The sequence below is a fragment of the Phacochoerus africanus genome, chromosome 8, assembly GCF_016906955.1.
Source record: "Phacochoerus africanus isolate WHEZ1 chromosome 8, ROS_Pafr_v1, whole genome shotgun sequence".
Lineage (NCBI taxonomy): Eukaryota > Metazoa > Chordata > Mammalia > Artiodactyla > Suidae > Phacochoerus > Phacochoerus africanus.
This window is the reverse complement of record NC_062551.1, coordinates 17,110,907-17,132,901: the sequence shown is the minus strand read 5'-3', so window position 1 is coordinate 17,132,901 and position 21,995 is coordinate 17,110,907. Positions and strand designations below refer to the sequence as shown.

Sequence of the window (21,995 nt, the reverse complement as noted above, 5' to 3'; positions counted from 1 at the left end):
TACTGTATTGGGCACTGCATGTCTAGAACACAGAGGAAAGATGGGGAGCTGGGAGGTCACAGACTGAGAAGTCAGGGTGCTGGCTATGCTGCCTCCCCTGTCTTTTTTTTTTATTTTTACAGTATAGTTGATTTACAATGTTGTGCCAATTTCTGCTGTACAGCAGAGTGACCCAGTCATACACATACATACATTCTTTTTCTCATACTCTCTTCCATCATGTTCTATCCCAAGAGATTGGCTATAGTTCTCTGTGCTGTATGGTAGGACCTCATTGCTTATCCATTCCATTTTTTTAAAAAATAATTTATTTTGCTCTTTAGGGCCACACATGCAGCATATGAAAGTTCCCAGGTGAGGAGTCAAATAGGAGCCGCAGCTAAGCCTCCAACCAGACAGTTGTTATTTTCTGTTCTCTAACTTTTTATTCTTATATGAATGGAAAAGCATTACCCCTTTAAAGGTCAGATCCTTGAGAGTGGGCTCTGCTGTGTGTTTCAGGCGAGAGGCAGTGTTATTTTACAAAGGAGCAGGGCCAGCATGACCAAGCGCAGGCGACAGAGCACAAAGGTTAGAACTAGAGAAATAGACTCAACATGGAACCACATTTGTTTTTTTCTGTGACACATCCTTGGCAGGGCTCCCCTTTATGACTTTGTAATATCCGGTTATATGGATAAACCACATTTTGTGTATTTATTCATCAGCTGATGGACATTTAGGTTGTTTCCACTTTGCCTATTAGGAGTAATGCTACTAGGAGCATTGTTTTTGTTTTTTGTTTTTTTTTTTTCATTTTTTCAAGTTTTATTGAAATATCGTTGATGTACAATGGGATACGTTCTGCTGGGCAACAAAGTGATTCAGTTATGCTGTGAACATTTGTATGCAAGTTTTTGTTCGGACATATTTTTTTGCTTCTCTTGGGTATATATCTAGGGGCAGAATTGCTGGTAACTCTGTTTAACATTTGAGAAACTCCCAAACTCTGAGGTGGGGAATAAAGCCCCCATCTTACAAATAAACAGGCACCAAGTGGTTATCGGCTTGCTCACAGCTATGCAACGAGTTAATGGTATAGTCCAGAATTTGAACTCAGGCCCTCTTACTCCAGGACCAGCTCCTAGCCCCTTGTTATTTGAGTAAGAGTCAAAATTCTAAAGTCTAGTTCCTGGTCAGCTACTAGTGCTTCTCTCTGAGCCCTGATTTCCTCAGCTGTAAAAATATGAGTTGGGGCTGGATCGTCTCAAAGATCCCTCTAGCTTTCTTTTGCTATCGCAGTTTAAGATTGTAGAATGCCGGAGTTCCTGCTGAGGCACAGCGGGATCGGCGGTGGCGGCGTCTTGGGAGTGCTGGGACACAGGTTCGATCCCTGGCCTGGTACGGTGGGTTAAGGATGTAGCATTGCTGCAGCTGCAGCTTAGATTGCAACTGTGGCTTGGATCTGATCCCTGGCCTGGGAACTCCATGTGCCATGGGATGGCCAAAAGGGGGAAGAAAAAAAAAAAAAAAAAGGATTGTACCATTCCCATTATTCTCTCTGAGCAGGCCTCTGTCCCAGGAGTCTGTATGTGCTGGGCATTGGGTGTCAACTGAAAACAGTGTCCTCAAGGCTTTCCCCCATCCCCAGGGAGCAGGCCAGCACCATGGAGCTGTAGGTTGACTGTCTTCATTATCTAGAAATAAAAAGTAGGGGCGGGAGAACCCTCAGGAGTCCCCCATCCTCCTCCCAGTGAAAGTACACAAACAGCCTCATTAGTCACCTCCTAGGGCACTGCGTCCACATGTGTGGCTGCTTTTTTGCGCAACAAGTCCCCAAAGCCCCCTTGCTTTTCTCTGAGCTGTGGCTGATGGACTTAGGACAATAGCTCAGAGCCACGCTTAGGTCTGTCTGGGGACCGGGGCATCTGTTGTCCTCAGTGGTTTCCGTGGCTACCAGCCAAGCGTCCCTGGAGGGACTAGGTTCTTGGTGTGAGGAGTGAGATGATGCTTCTGCTGTAAACCCCACCCATCCTGCCTTTCCGGTCTCACCGCCACACCCACGACCCCACAGACCACACACCATTATGCTGGCTTCTCTGCCTGCCTGTGCGTCCTGCTGGTACATAGTGCATAAAGTAGGTCATTCTTTGTTGGGCTTAGACCACTCTTGTTCAACAAACTTTCTCTTGGAATGGCAGGCGAGGGTTGGTTGTGAAAAGTTTGTTTTTTTTTTTTTTGCTTTTTGGGGCTGCCCCTGTGGCACATGGAGGTTCCCAGGCTAGGGGTCTAATTGGAGCTGTAGCTGCCGGCCTACACCAGAGCCACAGCAACGCCGGATCCAAACCGCATCTGTGACCTACACCACAGCTCATGGCAATGCCACATCCTTAACCCACTGAGCAGGGCCAGGGATAGAACCCGTGTCAGGTTTAACTACTGAGGCATGACGGGAACTCCCTAAGCAGCCATTAGTAAATGTCCACCACACTTGCTTGTCATGGTGCTTTGCAGAGTTTGTCTTATCATTGTCTTAAATCATGCAAAAGGTTTCATTTATGAAGATTTACCTCCAGGAAGTTCCCACTGTGGTGGAGTGAGTTAAGAATCCGACTACAGCAGCTCAGATGGCTGCGGAGTTGTGGGTTCAACCCCTTGCCTGGAGCAGTGGGTTAAAGGATCTGGCATTGCCACAGCTATGGCTCATTCAATCCCTGGCTCAGAAACTTTCATATGCTGCGGGTGCGACCATGAAAAAGGAAAGAAGGAAAGGAAGGAAAAAAGGAAGAATTTACCTCCAAAGACATGAAAGCAAACATAGCAGTCGAGACATGTTCAACCTTTCCACGCTAGATTTCTTCCTTTCAGTATGTACTGGGGTACAAAGTGATGATAATTTCTGGGATATTCTTCTAGATGCCACAGGTTTGGCATGTGCTCCTTGGCTGTGATTTAGGGCAATACTGCTTCCTTGGTGGAGGGTTTTGGAAATGTCGATTAACACTGAGCTTCTGATGGACCGGGAACTGGGGGTTAATAGATGCACAGTCTTGCCTTTGGAATGGATAAGCAATGGGATCCTGCTGTATAGCACTGGGAACCGTATCTAGTCACTTATGATGGAGCAGGATAATGTGAGAAAAAGAAAGTATACATGTATGTGTGACTGGGTCACCTTGCTGTACAGTAGAAAACTGACAGAACACTATAAACCAGCTATGATGGGAAAAATAAAAATCATTAAAAAACCCCAACACTGACCTTCTACCCATATCATGTATTAAAGAAGATGTGGTATAGAAGTGTCAATCAAGGAATATTCCCCATAGAATTTTTTAATGGCTTTTATTTTTTCCATTATAGTTGATTTGCAGTGTTCTGTCAGTTTCTACTGTACATCAGTGACCCAGCCATATATATATATATATATGTGTGTGTGTGTGTGTGTGTGTGTGTATGTATATGTTCTTTTTCTCACATTATCCTCCATCATGTTCCATCACAAATGACTAGATATAGCTCCCTGGGCTATACCACCGTATTTCATTGCTTATCCAAATGCAATAGTTTGCATCTATTAACCCCAGACTCCCAGTCCATCTCATTCCCTGGCCCTTGGCAACCACAAGTCTGTTCTCCAAGTCCATGAGTTTCTTTTCTGTGGAAAGGTTCATTTGTGCTGTATATTAGATTCCAGACGTAAGTGATATCATATGGTGTTTGTCTTTCTCTTTCTTACTTCACTTAGTATGAGAGTCTCTAGTTTCATCCATGTTGCTGCAAATGGCATTATTTTGTTCTTTTTATGGCTGAGTAGTATATATACCACATCTTCTTAATCCATTCATCTGTCGATGCACATTTAGGTTGTTGCCAAGTCTTGGCTATTGTGAATAGTGCTGCAGTGAACATACGGGTGCATACATCTTTTTCCAGGAAAGTTTTGTCCAGATATATGCCCAAGAGTGGGATTTCTGGGTCACGTGGTAGTTTTATATTTAATTTGCTGAGGTACCTCCATATTGTTCTTTTTTTTTTTTGCCTTTTTTTTTAGGATTGCACCCGAGGCATATGGATGTTCCCAGGCGAGGGTTCTAATCTGAGCTACAGCTGCCAGCCTATGCCATAGCTACAGCAACTCGGGATCTGAGCCACATCTGCAATCTACACCACAGCTCACAGCAACGCTGGATCCTTAACCCACTGAGCAAGGCCAGGGATCGGACGCGCAACCTCATGGTTCCTAGTCGGATTCGTTAACCACTGAGCCACGATGGGAACTCCCCTCCTTCTAGTTTTGATGTGCATTTCTCTAATAATCAGTGATAATTGAGCATTTTTTCATGTGCTTGTTAGCCATCTATACATCTTCTTTGGAGAAATATCTCTTCAGGGCTTTTGCCCATTTTTCAATTGGTTTTTTTTGTTTTTTTTTTTTTTTGCTGTTGAGTTGTATATGTTGTATATTTTATTTATTTATTTATTTTTGTTGTTGTTGTTGTTGTTGCTATTTCTTGGGCCGCTCCCGCGGCATATGGAGGTTCCCAGGCTAGGGGTTGAATCGGAGCTGTAGCCACCGGCCTTCACCAGAGCCACAGCAATGCGGGATCCGAGCCGCGTCTGCAACCTACACCACAGCTCACGGCAACACCGGATCGTTAACCCACTGAGCAAGGGCAGGGACCGCACCCGCAACCTCATGGTTCCTAGTCGGATTCGTTAACCACTGCGCCACGACGGGAACTCCATGTTGTATATTTTAGATGGCCAATGCCTTATCCAGCAGGCTACTGGGGCAGTTGTTTGCATATTTTAGAAATTAAACCCTTCTCAGTTGCATTTTTTGAAACTATTTTCTCTGATTCTGTGGGTTGTCTGTTTTTTTTTTATGGTTTCCTTTGCTGTGCAAAAGCTTGTCAGTTTGATTAGGTCCCATTGATTTATTTCTGCTTTAATTTCTGTTGCCTTGGTTAAACATGAGTTCTGAATATCCTGACCTAGCAGTCAAAATTTTGAAGGAGAGGAGTTCCCGGCATGGCTCACCAGTTAATGAAGCTAACTAGCATCCATGAGGATGTGGGTTCGATCCCTGGCCTTGCTCAAGGGGTTAAGGATCCAGCCTTGCCGTGAGCTGTAGTGTAGGTTGCAGAAGCAGCTCAGATCCGTGTTGCTGTGGCCGTGGTGTAGGCCAGTGTTTACAGCTCTGATTTGACCCTTAGCCTGGGAGCTTCCACATGCTGAGGATGTGGCCCCAAAAAGACAAAAAACAAAACCAAAATATTTTGAAGGACAACTTACTAATATAAACAAGTATTTCCTACATCAATATTCTTGAAAGCAAACTAAATATAGAACTTCCTCACTGTTTCTATATTTTCACTAGGAAACTCCAAATCAGATTCAGTTTCATTTGCCACATCGAATTTAAATAATGGTGTGATAGAAATTCCAATCATTTTACTTAAAATACTGTTTTTAGGAGTTTCCATGTGGCTTAGTGGGTTGAGGACCGGGTGTTATCTCTGTGTGTTTGCAGGTTTGATCCCTGGCCTCACTCAGGGGCTTAAGGATCCAGTGTGGTTGCAAGCTGCACCGTAGGTTGCAGATGTAGCTGGGATCTGGTGTTGCTGTGGCTGCAGAGTAGGCCCTAGCTGCAGTTCCAGTTGGAACCCTGGCCCTGGAAATTACGTCCATACGCCACGGATGCATCCATAAAAGGAAAAAAAAAAAAAGATCGTCTTTGTTTTCAAATATGGCTACAAAATAGGAAACAATCCATTGGTTTCTGGGTAGTCATGCCTGCTTTGTTAACTCAGTGTTTTTTTGGTGGAGTAAGCAGATTCACTTTTCTATTATACCCTTATAAAGCACATTTTACCTTTTAATAATTTCTCATATTTGTGTTTCACATAATCCAGAGGACTTGAATTTGCCAGTGGCCTTTGGTGCTAAGGCCAGCCCCATTTTGGTGTATGTATAATAAACCAACCTCCCTCTAGTTCATGTTTTACCAATATTTACACCACTCTAGTATGAGTTTTGCTTCTCTGCATGTGAGTGAAATAGATGGGCTGTCTGGGGGAATGACTTCAGTGAATGGCTGTGGGGATGTGTCGCTGGTCTCTTGTGTGACTGGCGCCTGGCTGGTGTTACCTTATTGTGGGTGTGTCAGATTTCCCGTTTCTCAGAGTAGGCTTCACAGGCCATGTTTTTATCTTCTTGATGAAATTCTCTTCTGCTTCTTTACGTTGGGGGCTCTTTGTCTTTGCAGAATTCAATCAGAACTGTGTGTGGTTTGCCTTCGTTCATTCCTAATCAGTATAAATAACCTGGCAGCCCCGTGCCCTCAGAGGACTAAGAGACAGCTCCCTCCCCTTTGTTGCCAAAATATCAGCTGCCTCTGCACACCGAGGCCAAATAGAAACACGGACACAGAGTTGGAGGAACTAGATAAAGTAGCTTTAATTGCCAGGCAAAGAGAGGAACACGGCAGGCTAGTGCCTCAAGGACTGTGCACCCCCTGCCCCCTGCCTTGGAGGGGATAGTGAGGAGTCTTAGAGTGTTTGTGGGTCAGGGTGTGATCCGCTCACGGAAGTTTTCCTGATTGGTGGGTGCTGGGCTCAGTGGGAGTCAGTGCCATCAACCTTCTTGTTCCAACTGGTCTGGGGTCTCTGTGCTTGTGGGCAGCATACAGTTGACTTGTCTACTGGTGGGGCTTCCGCACCTGCAAAACGCCTTTGAGGACATGGCTCAGAATATTCTCTGTAGTCTTTGATGAAGGTCCTTGACTTTGTTGAATGGCTGAATTATTAGTTTTTTTTTTCTGTGTTTTTTTTCTACGTCCCTCATTAAATTGGTTCTTAGACTTAAGTTTTTCTATAGATAAAAAAGCAGATGGAGTACGAGTGGGGTCCACTCTGGGGAGGCCTCGCAGGATCCTGCCGGGTCATACCCTCTGCACGGTAAAACCATCAGTGGGTGAAAGGAAACCATTTCTTATTAATTCCTAAGCTTGTAAAACCTAAGGACTGAAAAGCTGGACTGAACAGTCTGCTGTGCCTGCATCGACAACCCCTGCGAACATGTTCCTGCAGGTACACATCTCTGCAGGTGTGGTTGTTGCTAGTGCTGCAAGCCCAGCCTCTAGCACCCCGCCCTCCAGTTGGGTTAGGATTGTTTTTTGTTCCCTTGGGGTTGGGCGGGGCCCCAAGATTAGTTCTGGCCGTTGAATGATTAGATCTTTGATCTTTGTTTTCCTCCCTTTTCCTTTTCACAGCCTCACCCTCGGGATATGGGAGTTCCCAGGCTAGGGGTCAAATTGGAGCTACAGTTGCTGGCCTACACTACAGCCACAGCAGTGCAGGATGCGAGCTGGCTCTCCACCTACACCACAGCTCACAGCATCATTTAATCCACTGAGCAGGGCAGGGGATTGAGCCCACATCCTCATGGATACTAGGTGGGTTCTTCACCACTCAGCCACAAGACTCCAGTAAATTTTGAATTGTATGTTAGAGAATAGTTATGTATCCATGTCACAGTACTGTGGCTATGTTAAACGAACATCCTTTCCTGAGCAGACCTGTAGAAAGAGAAACTACAAAAGAGGAGGAATACTCACAACTGGCGAGAAAGGTAAACAATGAGAGATTCTGGGTAGTTCAGTGCTGAATTTTCCTGGATGATCAAAATGTTTCAAAGTAAGTTAAAATGCTAGCTCTTAGTTTTATTATAATAAACGTAGTGTATCTTCTTACAAAAAATATAAACCTCAATGCTTGATCCTTGGGCACACGCAACTGTTTGCTTCATGTGACCTAAGAGGCAAAAAAAGAAAATGCACAAAAGCTTGCAAACACATTTATTAGAAAAATATCACCACTTGGAAGTTCTCTTCTTTAAAGGTTGAAGATCTGCTTCAGGCACTGTTTCTTCTGCTTTCATTCAACTCTCTCTCTGGCTGCACGGGGGCCAGGGCATGGCCGAGTCCCACCACCAACCCAACCCGAGGCACCACGGCAAGTCCTGGGGCAGCACTGGGAAGCCAGGCCCACTCCCTCGGTCCGGCACAGCTGGGGGCGACACACGGGACTCCCCGGCAGCCATGGCAGCAGTCCAGCTTGCCTGTGAGCCCCCCTTCACCTTTTCTTCACAAACTTCTTTCTGGAAGCATTGGGATTTAACCGTCTCCTCCCGGCTCCCAGGGTGCTGTCTCGGACGTGCAGGGTAGCTGACCGGCTGGAGATGTCATTCTCTGCAAAAGGAGACACCCCAGCTACGTAGTCGGGGGCAAACACGTCGGTTTTCTGCCTGGCCTTTCGGGAGAGCCGTAGCTGAGGGAAGCGCTGGTCCTCGGTCAGGTGGGGGTTGATGGCGTACTTGCCCCCTTTGGGAGCGGGGAGTGAGTACTGCAAATAAGACGATGGAAGGCCATTAGAAGGACGGGCTCCAAAGTCATACGCATCAGATCCTGTAAACATACAGCTCACCTTACAACTCGACGCAGGCTCTGCCTGTGACGACAGCAACGGAGTTTATCATCACTGCCCACGGAGCACTGAGCCTCCCACTTGAGCTGTGCTCCATCCCGCCTCAAGGATGAGAACTCGGAGTTCCTCTCGTGGCTCAGTGGTTAATGAATATGACTGGGAACCATGAGGTTTCGGGTTCGATCCCTGGCCTTGCTCAGTGGGTTAAGGATCTGGTGTTGCCGTGAGCTGTGGTGTAGGTCGCACACGCAGCTCAGACCCAGAGTTGCTGTGGCTGTGGTGTAGGCTGGTGGCTACGGCTCCAATTAGACCCCTAGCCTGGGAACCTCTATACGCCTCGGGTGCGACCCTAGAAAAGACCAAAAAAAAAAAAAAGGGTGAGAACGCAATGTGGTATTTTGACTACATACCCTCAGCTCAAGACAGACAGAATAACACAAAAACACAGAACTCTGGTAAGCAGGTACCATTTTCACAACAGTAGAGGCTAGCAATTCTCTCTCTATATATTATAGTCTCTGGTTGAACAAATAAACAATTAAGGAAAATGGTGTTACTAAGGGTGTAATGGATACAAAAAGGAAGCTAGAATGAACTATGTGGTGTTGGGCTGAAAGTGAAGTTAAAATTTATTGTTTAATACAGTCAGAGGCCCCATGAACTGTCTGAGCATCAAAAGTCAGTAATGACTAATGACAGCAATGAATCACAAGCTACAGACCACACTCATAAATAAATTTATGGCAAAGTTCCTCTTTACAACAGAATACCAAGTAATATATAAACTTTAACTGGTCTGATGAGAAACAGTATTCATACAGTATCAAAGCATCTTAAGTTACTAATTACAAATAACCTAACAGGAAATTTGGTAATCTTGGGGTGGTAATATATATTGTGGTTATATAAGAATCCACCTTAACTAAGTGATCTAAGTTATTATGGCTAGTAAACGGAGCAATGAGTCACCATTCACCCCCGACAGGACGGTGAATGGCAAGACAGCATCAGTTCTGGGTGCCCCTGCCAAAACATACACAGCCTGGATCCAACCACAAGGAAACACCAGACAAACTCAAGGTAAGGGATCTGCTACAAACTGCCTTGTACTCCTCAAAAACATGAGCGACACGAGCGACAACAGGCTTGAGAAACTACTTCAGTTTAAAAGAGATGAAAGTGATGTGACAAATGCAATGTGTGATCCTCGACTGGATCCTGGACCCCCAAACCCTGTTCTTTTGCTGTCAACAGGGAATTTGTGGCAAAGTTGGAACTCGGTCGGGAGACTAGCTGGCAGCACTGTATGTAGTAAGGTGAACCTCCTGGTTGTGACATCACGGGTGAGACAGTCCTCGTTTCCAGAAACAAACACTCACAGGGCCAAGGGCATCACGTACAATTCCCTCTCACATGGTTACGGGGGAAAATGCAGTCAAACATTAAATTGGGAAATGTAAGTGAAATGAAAATGGGAATCATCTGTACTGTTTTGGACAAGCTTTCTATAAATCTACAATTATTTTCAGATAGAAAAGTTAGACACTCTTCTCCGCCGCAGCTGGAGAGCCCAGCGCCAGGTCAGCAGCCGTCAGAGCCGCCTTGTCTCTCAAGCCCTCTCTCCTGATTCCTCGAACCAACCCACGGCCGCCCTGAAGGACCTGGCACCGCCTGTGCTGCTGAGCACTTACTATTACCTGCCCTCTGAAGCTTCTGGAAGTTTTGCTCATTCTCAAACTCCTGCACAAATCCAACCTCTACCATCGTACAAACCGTCTCCCTCTTTGTGACCCTGGGGCTTTCTGGGCCCGTGGTATTGACTCCTGCGCTTACTGCTTATGTCTCCTCAGACTGCAACCCCCTCAGAACCCTCCGATCTGGCCGGCCGTGTTGACATCGGGATCGCGGGCTTCTGACACCGGCCTCTAGAGCCCGCGAGGCCCTGCGGGCAGGGGCGGGCTACTCACCCGGAGGCCCCGCGGATTCAGCACCTTGGGGTTGCGGGAGAAGTGCATGTGCAGGGTTCCGTCGTCGCTGACGGTCACAGACACCTTCTTCAGGGTCTTGTTTCCACAGTGTGAACAGAACACTCGGCTCATGTTGGACGTGGTCCTAGAGACACAAAGGAGACGTGTTGCCCTGGAGCCACCGGCAAAGCCCCGGGCCCGGAGCCCAGGACGGGGCTCGGAGGAGACGGGGAACTGGGGCCGGGCTGGACGGCACCCCACCCTCCGCAGACCCAGGCCAAGGCTGCTGCTCAACCGCAAAGGACACAAGCATCAAGTCAGTAAACAGGGAAACGGAACAGAATGGTGTTGCAATAATCACGACCTCTCACCGAACTGCCTACAAGTGTAACAATGCTATGCAGTTGCTCGGCCCCCCTTTTAGACAGGAAAAAGGTCAGGTAAGGTCAGGTAGCTTGCTCAAGGTCACAGAGCTAGTAAGTGGCGGGTATGCCCCCGGAATCTAGCTCCAGAATCAGCGCTCTTGGCACCACCACACTTTCTCAAGAAGCAGACTGTGACATCATTACAACTATGACTCAATACCCTGTCCCCACCGTCAGCCTGGGCATTAAGCCGGCGGTGGCTCTGGAGGTGCCAAGCATTAACGAGTGACACAGGAAATTCCGGCAGAGCTGCTGAGGGTGAATGGTGTGCGTGCTGAGGCCCACCCCAGGCCTTGGCTCTCTCTGACCCCCTTAAGCCCCGGGGTGGACCCTGGCGGGACATGCTGCTGCTGTCAGGGACCACGCAGGTGCCCTGGTGTCTGTGCTTGAGGAATTCTCCCTCAGTCCCAGTGGTCAGGAGACGAGGGCTGCGAGAAACTGCTAGAGCAGCCGAGCCCTTTACCTGAAGTCTCTGCGCGTGAACTAAGCCTGTCAACAGTGCAGGGAGAATCATGCTATAAAAGAAACTGTCTGGTCAATGGGGCTAATCTCACAAGAACGTTTCCAAGAGTTTCTAAGAATGAATGTTAATTTGAGGAACTTGGGACTTTTGTAACAAAGGACAATGGGAGAAATGAGACTTCAAGAAGCAAGAAGCCACACTGTCAGGAGCCTGGTGCATGTAAGGGCTAAAGATTCTGAGGGGGCAGGAGGAGTTCCCATCATAGCGCAGAGGAAACGAATCTGACTAGGAACCATGAGGTTGCGGGTTCGATCCCTGGCCTTGCTCAGTGGGTTAAGGATCCGGCGTTGCCGTGAGCTGTGGTGTAAGTCACAGAGGTGGCTCAGATCTGGTGTGGCTGTGGCTGTGGCTGGCAGGTACAGCTCTGATTAGTCCCCTAGCCTGGGAACCTCCATGTGCCACGAGTGCGGCCCTAAAAGTAGAAAAAGAAGAAAAAAAAAAAAGATTCTGAGGGGCGAGAGGCAGCTTTGAGAAGTGGCTAGTGGGCAGATCTGCAAGGGATGGTGGCAGAGCTGGGCCCCAAGCAAGGAGGGATTGTTTCTTTTTTTAATGGCCGAACCCACAGCATATGGAAGTTCCCGGACCAGGGACCGAACTTGAAGCAACTCAAGCTGCTGCATTTGGATTTTTTTTTTTCTTTTTAGGGCCACACCCTCTGCATGTGGAAGTTCATAGGCTGGGGGTCAAATCAGAGCTGCAGCTGCTGGTCTACACCACAGCCACAGCAATGCTGGATTCGAGCAGCATGTGCGACCCACACCACAACTCACAACAACACTGGATCCTTAACCCACCAAGCGAGGCCAGGGATCAAACCCAAATCCGCATGGATACCAGTCAGGTTCTTTACCTGATGAGCCACAATGAGAACTCCCTGCAGTAGGATTTTAACCCACTGTGCTGCAGTGGGAACTCTACAACCTGTTGTTTTTAGGGCTGTTGGGGAGCAAGGCTCCATTCAGGCTACTCTACCCTCAGTGGAACAGCACTGTGGACTCAGCGAGACACCTGACTGCTTTAGAAAGCAGCACACACAGGCCTCCGCGAAAAGGGGCTCCACCAGACAGATGACCTACATGATGGCAACGTCTAGAACGAATCCATGGAGAGGCTGGAACCACTGAATGCAGCTCCCAGGGTGCATGCTTCGACAGCAGCGCTACAGCAGCGTCTCTTCCACTGCCCCCCAGCTCTGGGACCTGGGGGCCTCTCCACGCTAACACCAGCCCCCACTGCAAGAACCAGTTCCAGAGGCAGAGGCAAAATGGAGAGGAGGGCCCGGCCACCAAACTCCCAGTTCACCTGCCTGGAGAGCTTCCTGTGCGCCAGACTCACACGCTCATGTGATCATCTCCCCAGCTCTGCACGACCATCTTTCCAGTTTTGGGTAAGAAGCAGCTCAGGGTACAGAGAAAGTTGACCCATGACTGCAAAGTCAGACAGCTAGGAGGAGAAAGACTCCCGACTTGAACCCACCAAGTCTGGATCCTGACCCACGTTTCTTCTAAATAGAAAATTCCAAATGTACAGCTGATCAAAGCGCATTAGGAAGCCCCGTGTACCCTTCACCCAGCTTCATTTCTACCTGTACCCGTTCTTCCCACTGATTTATTTCAAAGCAAATCCCAGACATCATTCCATCCACAAACATTTCAATACTTGTCATTAGATGAGAGCTCCCTGCTCCAGAACCCACACCCTTAATCCTATGCCATGAAGACAAGGACTAAAAACAGCCTCCTAGGATTTGGGAGGTGGGAAGTCACTGGGCGTTTCTTTTTTTCTTTCTTTTTTTAAAGGGCTGCACCCCTGGCATAAGGAAGTTCCGGGGCTAGGGATCAAATCTAATCTAGCTGGCCTCCCCCACAGCCACAGCAATGTAGGACCTGAGCTCCATCTGTGACCTACACTACAGCCCCTGGCAAGGCCGGATCCTTAACCCCCTTAGCAAGGCCGGGGGCTGAACCTGCATCCTCACAGACATGACATCAGGATCTTAACCCACTGAGCCACAACAGGAACTCCTGTTCCAGGGGTTTCAATGCCCTGGTGGGGGCAGGACCCAGCCCACGCAGAAGCGACAAGGGAGAGGGAACACCTGTACACAAGGGAAGGCTCTCCTTCAAGAAGTTCATAGAAGGTTCAGGAAGAGAGGAGCGTGTGCAAAGAGGGGCGCTGGGCGCACATTATTGGCTACGTACTTGAAACAGCCGTGGCAACGCAAGATGTAGCTCCGGGCCTCACGGATCAGCATGCCGTTCACAGCCAGCACGTGCAGCCCCATCTGGAGCAGGACGTTCTGCAAGCAACAGGTTAAAGCGGAACTGAACGCACAGCAAAACCAACATTTTTTAACAGCTGCATAAACTGCTGTTGAAATAACTTCACAAACCCTGGTCTGCGCCACAGGGGGGTTTTTGCTAAGGAAGAATAAACTTAAGATGCCTCTAAAGACGTGCAGTCGTACACGAAGACGAGGACCCAGACTTCTCCCATCTCGAGGGCCGCGGAGGGTACTCATCACTTCAGCAAGGTCCCCGTGGGCAAGCTCTCTGAACAGGGACATTTATTTTGCCTTAACAAATACATTCCTGGAGTTCCCGTCGTGGCGCAGTGGTTAACGAATCCGACTAGGAACCATGAGGTTGCGGGTTCGGTCCCTGCCCTTGCTCTGGCATTGCCGTGAGCTGTGGTGTAGGTTGCAGACGCGGCTCGGATACCGCGTTGCTGTGGCTCTGGCGTAGGCCGGTGGCTACAGCTCCGATTCAACCCCTAGCCTGGGAACCTCCATATGCCTCGGGAGCGGCCCAAGAAATAGCAACAACAACAACAACAGCAACAAAAAAAGACAAAAACAAAAAAAACAAACAAAAAAAAACAAATACATTCCTTTCTGGGCTAGAAACCTCTACATCCAGTAACTATTGAACTGAGCACAAGACATTAGCACACTGAAAGAAAAGCATCAACAGACCATGAATGTTAAACATTAAAAATTTACTCTATAGGGAGTTCCCATTGTGGTGCAGCAAAAAACAAATCCAACTAGTATCCATCAGGATGCGGGTTTGATCCCTAGCCCCACTCAGTGGGCTGGGGATCCTGTGCTGCCGTGAGCTGTGGTGTAGGTTGCAGACTCAGCTCAGATCCCACATAACTGTGGCTGTGGTGTAGACCAGCAGCTAAAGCTCCAATTCGAACCCCCTAGCCTGGGAACTTTCATATGCCATAGGTGCAACCCTAGAAAGCAAAAAATAAATAAATAAATAAATAAATAAAATCTATTATATAAATTTCCCTAACCTCCAAGCAAAACTAAAAATTACCAAAGACCACAGGTAAAATTTCTAGAATCAGGAAAAGAAGCTGTGTACACAACAGCTCTGTACACAGCCCCAAACCTCTGAGGGGCCAGTGCCTATGTGACAGGTACGACACATAGCGAAGGCCCTTCCGCCCACCTGCATGGCGAAGTCCGTGGTGACACAGCCGACCCGCACGTCCTTGGGGACAGAGCACCGCTCCAGCTCCTGCTGGATCTGCTTGATGTTGCTGGGGGTTATCCACCCGCCCCCGTCGTCATCACTGTCTTGGTCCTTCCCTTCTTCCAATCCGTCCTCTTCCTTCTCCTCCTCACTCGGAACACACCCACCTTCGTCAATCTGAAAATGTGCACAGCATCACACCCCCTGCCCACAGGAGCGACTGGGGGATGCTGGTGCATCATCAGGAGATCACAAAGCAGGACCTTACCAGCAGCTCCTGCAGGTCACGATCAATGTCAGGCAATGGGTTTCTCCAGAACACAAAGGAAGTGAATTCTAGGTCCTCAGACGCCCTGGCTGGCTCTCCATGTTCTACTGTTTCTTGTGGACGTTTAGGCTGAGGTTAAAAGAAGTAATACCGTTAAAACCTGCAAATGGAGAGGGGTATAGATGAGATGCCATATGATGCACAAATCAGGTCAGAGAAGCCCGAAGACACTACGGTATTTGTCTCGGGAAATTTGGTTCCCTGTAAACAGACAATGTGTGGAGGTCTGACATGCAGCAGAAAAGAGCATGAAGAGTCTGACTGATCTAAGAAGTTACCTTTGAGGGCAGATGGAAACCAGAAATGTGCAGAGGGGTTTCTGGGTGCTGAGACGATGAACTCACTTTCACCTTTAAAAAGAAAAAAGTGACAACTCTAAGCAAAGAAATACAGGTTGAGACCTCAACATGGAAGAGTAATTAAAAAGAGGGAAAGCAGGAGTTCCCTGCTGGCTGCTAACAGGTTAGGGATCTGGTGTTGCCCCTGTGGCACGTTGTTACTGCTGTGGTGTGGGCTCAGTTCCCGGCCTGGGAATTTGTATATGCTAGGGCACAGCAGCCCCCCACTCCCGGTTTGAAAAAAACAAAGAAAACGTATTATTCCCACCTGGATAGTGAAAGAGAAGATATTCAATGTTTTTTAAAAGTGGGAAACACAAAAACATATAGAGAGAATTGGTCAGCAATTCCACTACCAATAAATAACCACTTTGAGGCAGTTCTCTTTTGTCCATAGACTTATGAACACCATTATATGGAAAAGTCAGAATTATCTTTGGTTACATCCTTAGGATAAATGCCTCAGAATGGAACTACTGGATCAAAAGATAAGCTGTTTTAAAGCTTTTGATACACAACATCTAACTTCTGCCAAAAAGCCTGTAGGACAGAGCAATTTTTAAGAATCCTGAAGTAACAGATAGAAAAATGAAAACCCAGTTCAGCCACAGAATCAGAATTTATGTAAAACTATATAAATTCTATATAAATTATGTAAAACTATATAAATTCACTCCCATCCCCTCAAAACATTCTGGTGACGCCTTAAAGTCTTTATCTTGGGCATCACTGTTAGACTTTCTGGACTGAAGGACTCTAAATTGGTTAAAAACAAATGAAGGCAGTTCTATCCAGACTAGGAACGTAAGTCTACTGAGTTTTAAAGATTTAAGGCAGTGAGGAGCAAGCAATTCTTTGCAAATGCTAGTTGAAATTAATTACTTGAGGCTAATTATCTTCTAAAATCCTCTGGTCTGGAAATAGCCAGCGGAGCGCAGACACAAATCCCTTAGTCTCTTCAACCAGGCCAAGACTCTGAAAGCACAACAGGAACCCAGAATTCTGAAGGTAGCCAGGGTTGAAAAAAAGGGTCAAGCTCTGAAAGTATTCTTTCTTGCTTGTTGTTGGAAAGAATTCTATTTTTTTATAAAGTAGTGAGAATATAGTTGATTTTTACTCTTTCTGCATTTTTTTTTTTGTCTTTTTAGGGCCACACTCACGGCACATGGAGGTTCCCAGGCTAGGGGTCTAATCGGAGCTGTAGCTGCTGGCCTACACCACAGCCACAGCCATGCCAGATTCGAGCCGCATCTTCAACCTACACTACAGCTCACGGCAACGTCAGATCCTTAGCCCACAAGCGAGGCCAGGGATCGAACCCAAAACCTCATGGTTCCTAGTCGGATTCGTGAAGCACTGAACCATGACGGAAACGCCTCTTTCTGCATTTTTTTTTTTAATTTTTAAATTTTTTTAAATCTTTATTTATTTATTGTCTTTTTGCCATTTCTTGGGCCACTCCAGCGGCATATGGAGGTTCCCAGGGTAGGGGTCTAATTGGAGCTGTAGCCACCGGCCTACGCCAGAGCCACAGCAACGTGGGATCCGAGCCGCGTCTGCAACCTACACCACAGCTCACGGCAACGTTAACCCACTGAGCAAGGGCAGGGACCGAAGTCGGATTCGTTAACCACTGCGCCATGACGGGAACTCCTTTTTTTAACCAACCATTACCAAAAACCTATAGGTCAAAACTGGGACACATTTGCTAACTGCAATGTATGGACTTAACCTGGATCCTGATCCAAACAAACTATTAAAAAGTTTATGAATTACTATTAATTTTGCATCAGTGTAATATTGGTTTTGTGGTTATTTTTTTGAGACATCCATTCTTTACAGACACAGCAAAAATATCTACAGTGAAACCACATGACGTCAAAGTTCAAAATCTTCAGGGCTGGGGGTGGGGAGAACAGAACAGATCATGAGTTGATTAACTGTGGAGGCAGAAAGATGGGGACGGTGGCTCTCTACTTTTGTACCTGACAGTTCTCATAATAACAAAATCCAAACAGGTTAAACCAACAATCCTTCTGATTTACCTTTTCTGGTTCTTGTTTTAGGTGAGACACCCCAACGAACTCTGCTTCCAACTGGTAGGTGAGTGCCAATACTTGGATATCTGTGGCAGATAGGCTGGGATAGTCTCCCGTTTTCTTTGAAAACTCAGTTACTGTGAACAAGAGATTCCAAACTTCAGTCAGAAGCGAAGAGCCATAGCCGCTGGATAACCATGATAAAAGTATGAGAAGAACTTATATCCCAAGAAAAACCTCTTAACATTTTAATCCATTTACTGATCCTTTGCTACTCAGAACTGGGACATTTGTATTCTCATCACGATTCATGCCAGGGAGCTCCCTTGTGGCACAATGGGTTAGGATCCGGTGTTGTTGTCACTGCAGGGGCTCGGGTCGCTGATGTAGCTCGGGTTTGATCCCTGGCCTGGGAACTTCCACATGCCACGAGTGTGGCAAAAAAATAAATAAATAAAATAAAATAAAATAAAATAATAATAAGGAATCACAATAAAAACTTAAAAAAAAAAGGATTAATCCTAGCTAGTCATGATGTCCTCATTGACTTGATGGCAAATGAAGGAACAGAACAGGTTAAAAGTTAGCATAACATCTGCAAATATGAGTTCCAATTTATCTGGGCTTTGGTGATTACATTAGAATAGAAGGTCTCTTCCCTCCCAGAAATAAAATTCTTTTGATTCTAACAATCCAGATTAATAGACTGGATAGTCAGGAGTTCCTGCCATGGCTCAGCAGAAATGAATCTGACTAGTACCCATGAGGACTTGAGTTTGATCCCTGGCCTTGCTCAGTGGGTTAAGGATCCAGCATTGCCCTGAACTGTGGTGTAGGTTGCAGACGGGGTTTGGATCCATCTTTGCTGTGGCTGTGGCTGGCAGCTGCAGCTCCAATTCAACCCCTAGTCTGGGAACCCCCATATGCCACAGGTGTTGCCCTAGAAAGACAAAAAAAAAAGGCAAAGAATGGATAAAAAATATTGAGTGCATTGGGTTGCTTCATATTCAACACACAGTAAAAGCCCGCTGTTGCTACTGTTATTCTCCTGAGACATCAACAATAAACACATAAGATTTTCACTTATCAGTAGAAAGATGTCTTTTGCTACACTAGCACAAAAAACAGTAAGTATGCTAGTCATGTTTTCTAAAAAAGCATCTCTAAAAAGCAGCTAAAATTTACTGGGCTCTTACTGTGTACCAGGCATTTTTAAAAAGGCTCTCATTTTATCCCTCAGCCAAATCTTATATAGTATTTCCTCATAAAGATAAATAATTGGTCAAAGATCATATAGCCAATAAGTTGGAGGAAACTACATAAGTCACAAATAGTTTAGATACCAACAACTCCACCATCAACTTTTAAACCCTAAAAACACTTCCAACCACCCAGGCCCTTTAAAGAGGTGGGATCGTTGCCTTTGACTCCCTAACAATAGAAAAACGCTGACTCCTAAGCCAAGCGACAGCTGTTTAGTTTTCTTGCAGGACTAATAACGTAAAGCCTAAAAACTATTCCTTTTTCTTATTTGAGACCAGCCTCCTTATCCAAAACCGTCATCACTCTGATCTACTGGGAAAAAAAAAAAAAAAGCTGGGGGCAAGAATAAGAGATCTGGCTTCTTTTTTTAACCCCAATACATTTACTGAACGTTTCTACAGCGCTGGATACTGTGCTGAGTGCCAGACTCCTCATTTAATGCTCCCAACAAACTCGGAGGCAGGTGCTGTTATTAATTCTGTCTTACAGATGAGGCAAGCGAGGCCTATAGAGTGAATGATGTAACTGGCAAGTTCTGGCTGACTCGTTACTCAGAAAACCCCTCTCCCCCCACGATCTCCTAGATGGTGCAGTTTCTAATTCAGCTCTGCTTTAGAGACTCCAACCAGCACCAAGGTAGGTCCAGTCAGCAAGCCGGGACCCTGCTTTGCCATCAATACCGGGCAGAGGCACTCACCCAGCCGCACGTATTCCGGGAAGGGCTCCTTGAAACGCAGCTCGTAGGGCAGGACCGCGAGCCTCCTGCGCGTGGCCTTGTCTCGAATCTCGCTAACCACATCCCTAATGGTGTAGATGTTCTTCCCGATGTCCTGCGGGGAGGCCGGCCCAGCTCACATTCGCCCGTACCCATGCAACGCGCTGCCCGATTTCCCGCGCCCCTTTAGGGGCCACCAGCCCAGATCCCGCTCCTCTCCGCCCAAACCCCCTGTACCTGCAGAGCCGCGTTCTGCAGAAAAGCCCCGGCATCGGCCACAACGTGCTCCACCGGCGCCATCTTGGCCAAGCTGGGGCGGAGCGCACATGCGCACGGAGCCCGCACCGCCCCCTCAGTCCCAATCAGGGCCTCTGGAAGCCGAGAAGAGCAGAGGCGACTAAGCAGCGTCGCCTGGTGGCCGCGCCCGCATCTCCCGGCTCAGGGCTCCTCGCGCGCATGCGCAATGCTGCCACCAGCTCTGCCACGGGAGTGTGGGCGGGGGCAAGTTTTGGGCCGGTGGAGCCTGAGGAAATGCGCTTTGGTGTCCACTCCTTGGCACCTTTTTTAGGTGTAAAGGCCAGTGAAACTAACAATTTCACTGTTTAGAGTTAATCAATACAGGTGACCTAATTTAAAGATCACAACAACACTAGGTACTAGTTGGTGAGGTATGGAGGTTAACACTGAAACAAGCCTATTTGGAGATGTTGTCTTGTCTTTTTCGGCTGCACCCGCACTGCATGAAAGTTCCCGATCAAGGATGGAATCCAGCCGCATCTACAACCTATCCCACTGCTAGGTCAACGCTGAATCTTTAACCCAATGTGTCACAGCGGGAACTCCAGAAGCCGCTTTCTTGTCCACTTCTTATCCATTCTGCTGCTGTAACCCACTTCATTTTGAGCGACCTGGAGCCAGGATGTATCATTTACTTACCTTAATATTCTTATCCCACTTACATAAGAAAGGTTCTTAATTCCTTGCTGGACAGCCGAGCAGCACAAGGAACCAGGCAGGACCACGTGGCCCAGCCACATGAAGCATGATTGCAGACTTGCAATGGGCTCCTGAGCTACCTGATCCTTCTCAGGAACCAGGTCACGCTCTTCCCCCTCATCCTGATCTTCTGGATCGAGTTCGAGTTCCTCTTTTTCTTCAATGCTATCAGTGGCCTCTACATCAACAGCCTCATCCACATCAACAGCCTCACCCATCTTTAGGGGCATCATATAAAATTTAGGCCCCCTTCTGAGGATATCAAATTCTACCAGAAAAGGATGTCAAGTTGGGACTCTTCTAACATGTAACCTTAAAATCTCCACCTTTTAGCTTTTGGATGATCAGACCAGTGGCCCAGGTGCCTATCCAGCTGGTCTGCAGCCCAGAGGCCAGTGGATGACTCAGTGCCACCAGCTGCACTGGTTTAGCTAAGTTATTAAGATGTTGATTTTACAAGAAGAAACCTATTTTTAAAAAATAATTCCTTGCTCAACTGAACCAAAGGGATATTTCTTAACTTTTAAATCCCCTTTCAAGTCTGAGATTCCATAATTATGAGATCTGGTCTGTTAGAAATGCCTGCTAGTGAATTTTGACTGGATGACGACTTGAGTTTTCAGTCATCCATCTTCAGTGGTACTGAGTTATTCTATACTTGGTCAAGTCTTTCATCTTACTCTTGGTTAGTAATTTATCCATCTATCTCCAAAAACTGTTCAGTGCCTGGGAGTCTTTCACAACAATTGCCCCAAACCCCTTTTCCTTTTCCCCGCAAAGTATCTCAACTCTTCTTATCATTCATTCTCTTCAACCTCCAGAGCCAGTGATTCCTGTCCCCACTGCCCCACCTGAAATAGAACAGTTGGAGTCTGTTTCTAATTGTCTAGTTCATCATTATCAAATTTTTTTCTTTTTGTTCCTCAGCATTCTCGGTTCCTCCACAGAATTGTACATTGCTAACCATCTCTGCCTTCTGGACTGTCTCTCTTTGCCTCATGTTGTCGACACATCACTATCCTGGACACCCTGTACTTCTGATGGCTTGTCACCCTCCTTCACTGCACTCTCTTCTGCCTTGCACACAGGGCACCCTCCACAGAACCAACCTGGTCTCTAAGTTTTCTCCTTCAGCAATACTATTTAGCCTCAAAGCTCATCACAATTACCACATACAGGAATGCTTCCTGCATCTATAGATCCAATCTCTGTTTATTCCCCAGTTTAGCTTCCATGCACCTGAAAATTTCTGGCATCTTCACTCAGGAGGAAGGTTAAAATTAAGGTAATTATCTCTCCTGCCCCCGCTTAAACTTCCTTCACCGATTGAGTTCCTATTTTTACTAATGGCATTATCAAAAAAGGCAAGAAGGTAAGAATCTCTGAGTCATCTTTAGTTCCACTCTCACTCTCAACCCATATTCTTCTTGCTAAACTTTATTGATGTC

General features: G+C 46.8%; 1 protein-coding gene across 1 annotated transcript; it reads right to left on the bottom strand.

Annotated features, from left to right (window-relative positions):
• Nucleotides 1-7,823: 7,823 nt before the first annotated feature.
• On the bottom strand, nucleotides 7,824-19,948 carry NOB1 (NIN1 (RPN12) binding protein 1 homolog). Its single transcript, XM_047791558.1, has 9 exons — nucleotides 19,789-19,948; nucleotides 19,534-19,666; nucleotides 17,580-17,710; nucleotides 15,475-15,546; nucleotides 15,137-15,265; nucleotides 14,845-15,045; nucleotides 13,585-13,682; nucleotides 10,436-10,580; nucleotides 7,824-8,387 (listed from the first exon to the last, which is right to left on the bottom strand). Exons 1-9 carry the CDS (start codon nucleotides 19,849-19,851, stop codon nucleotides 8,118-8,120), a joined length of 1,242 nt encoding a protein of 413 aa, XP_047647514.1. The 5' UTR covers nucleotides 19,852-19,948; the 3' UTR covers nucleotides 7,824-8,117.
• Nucleotides 19,949-21,995: the final 2,047 nt, after the last annotated feature.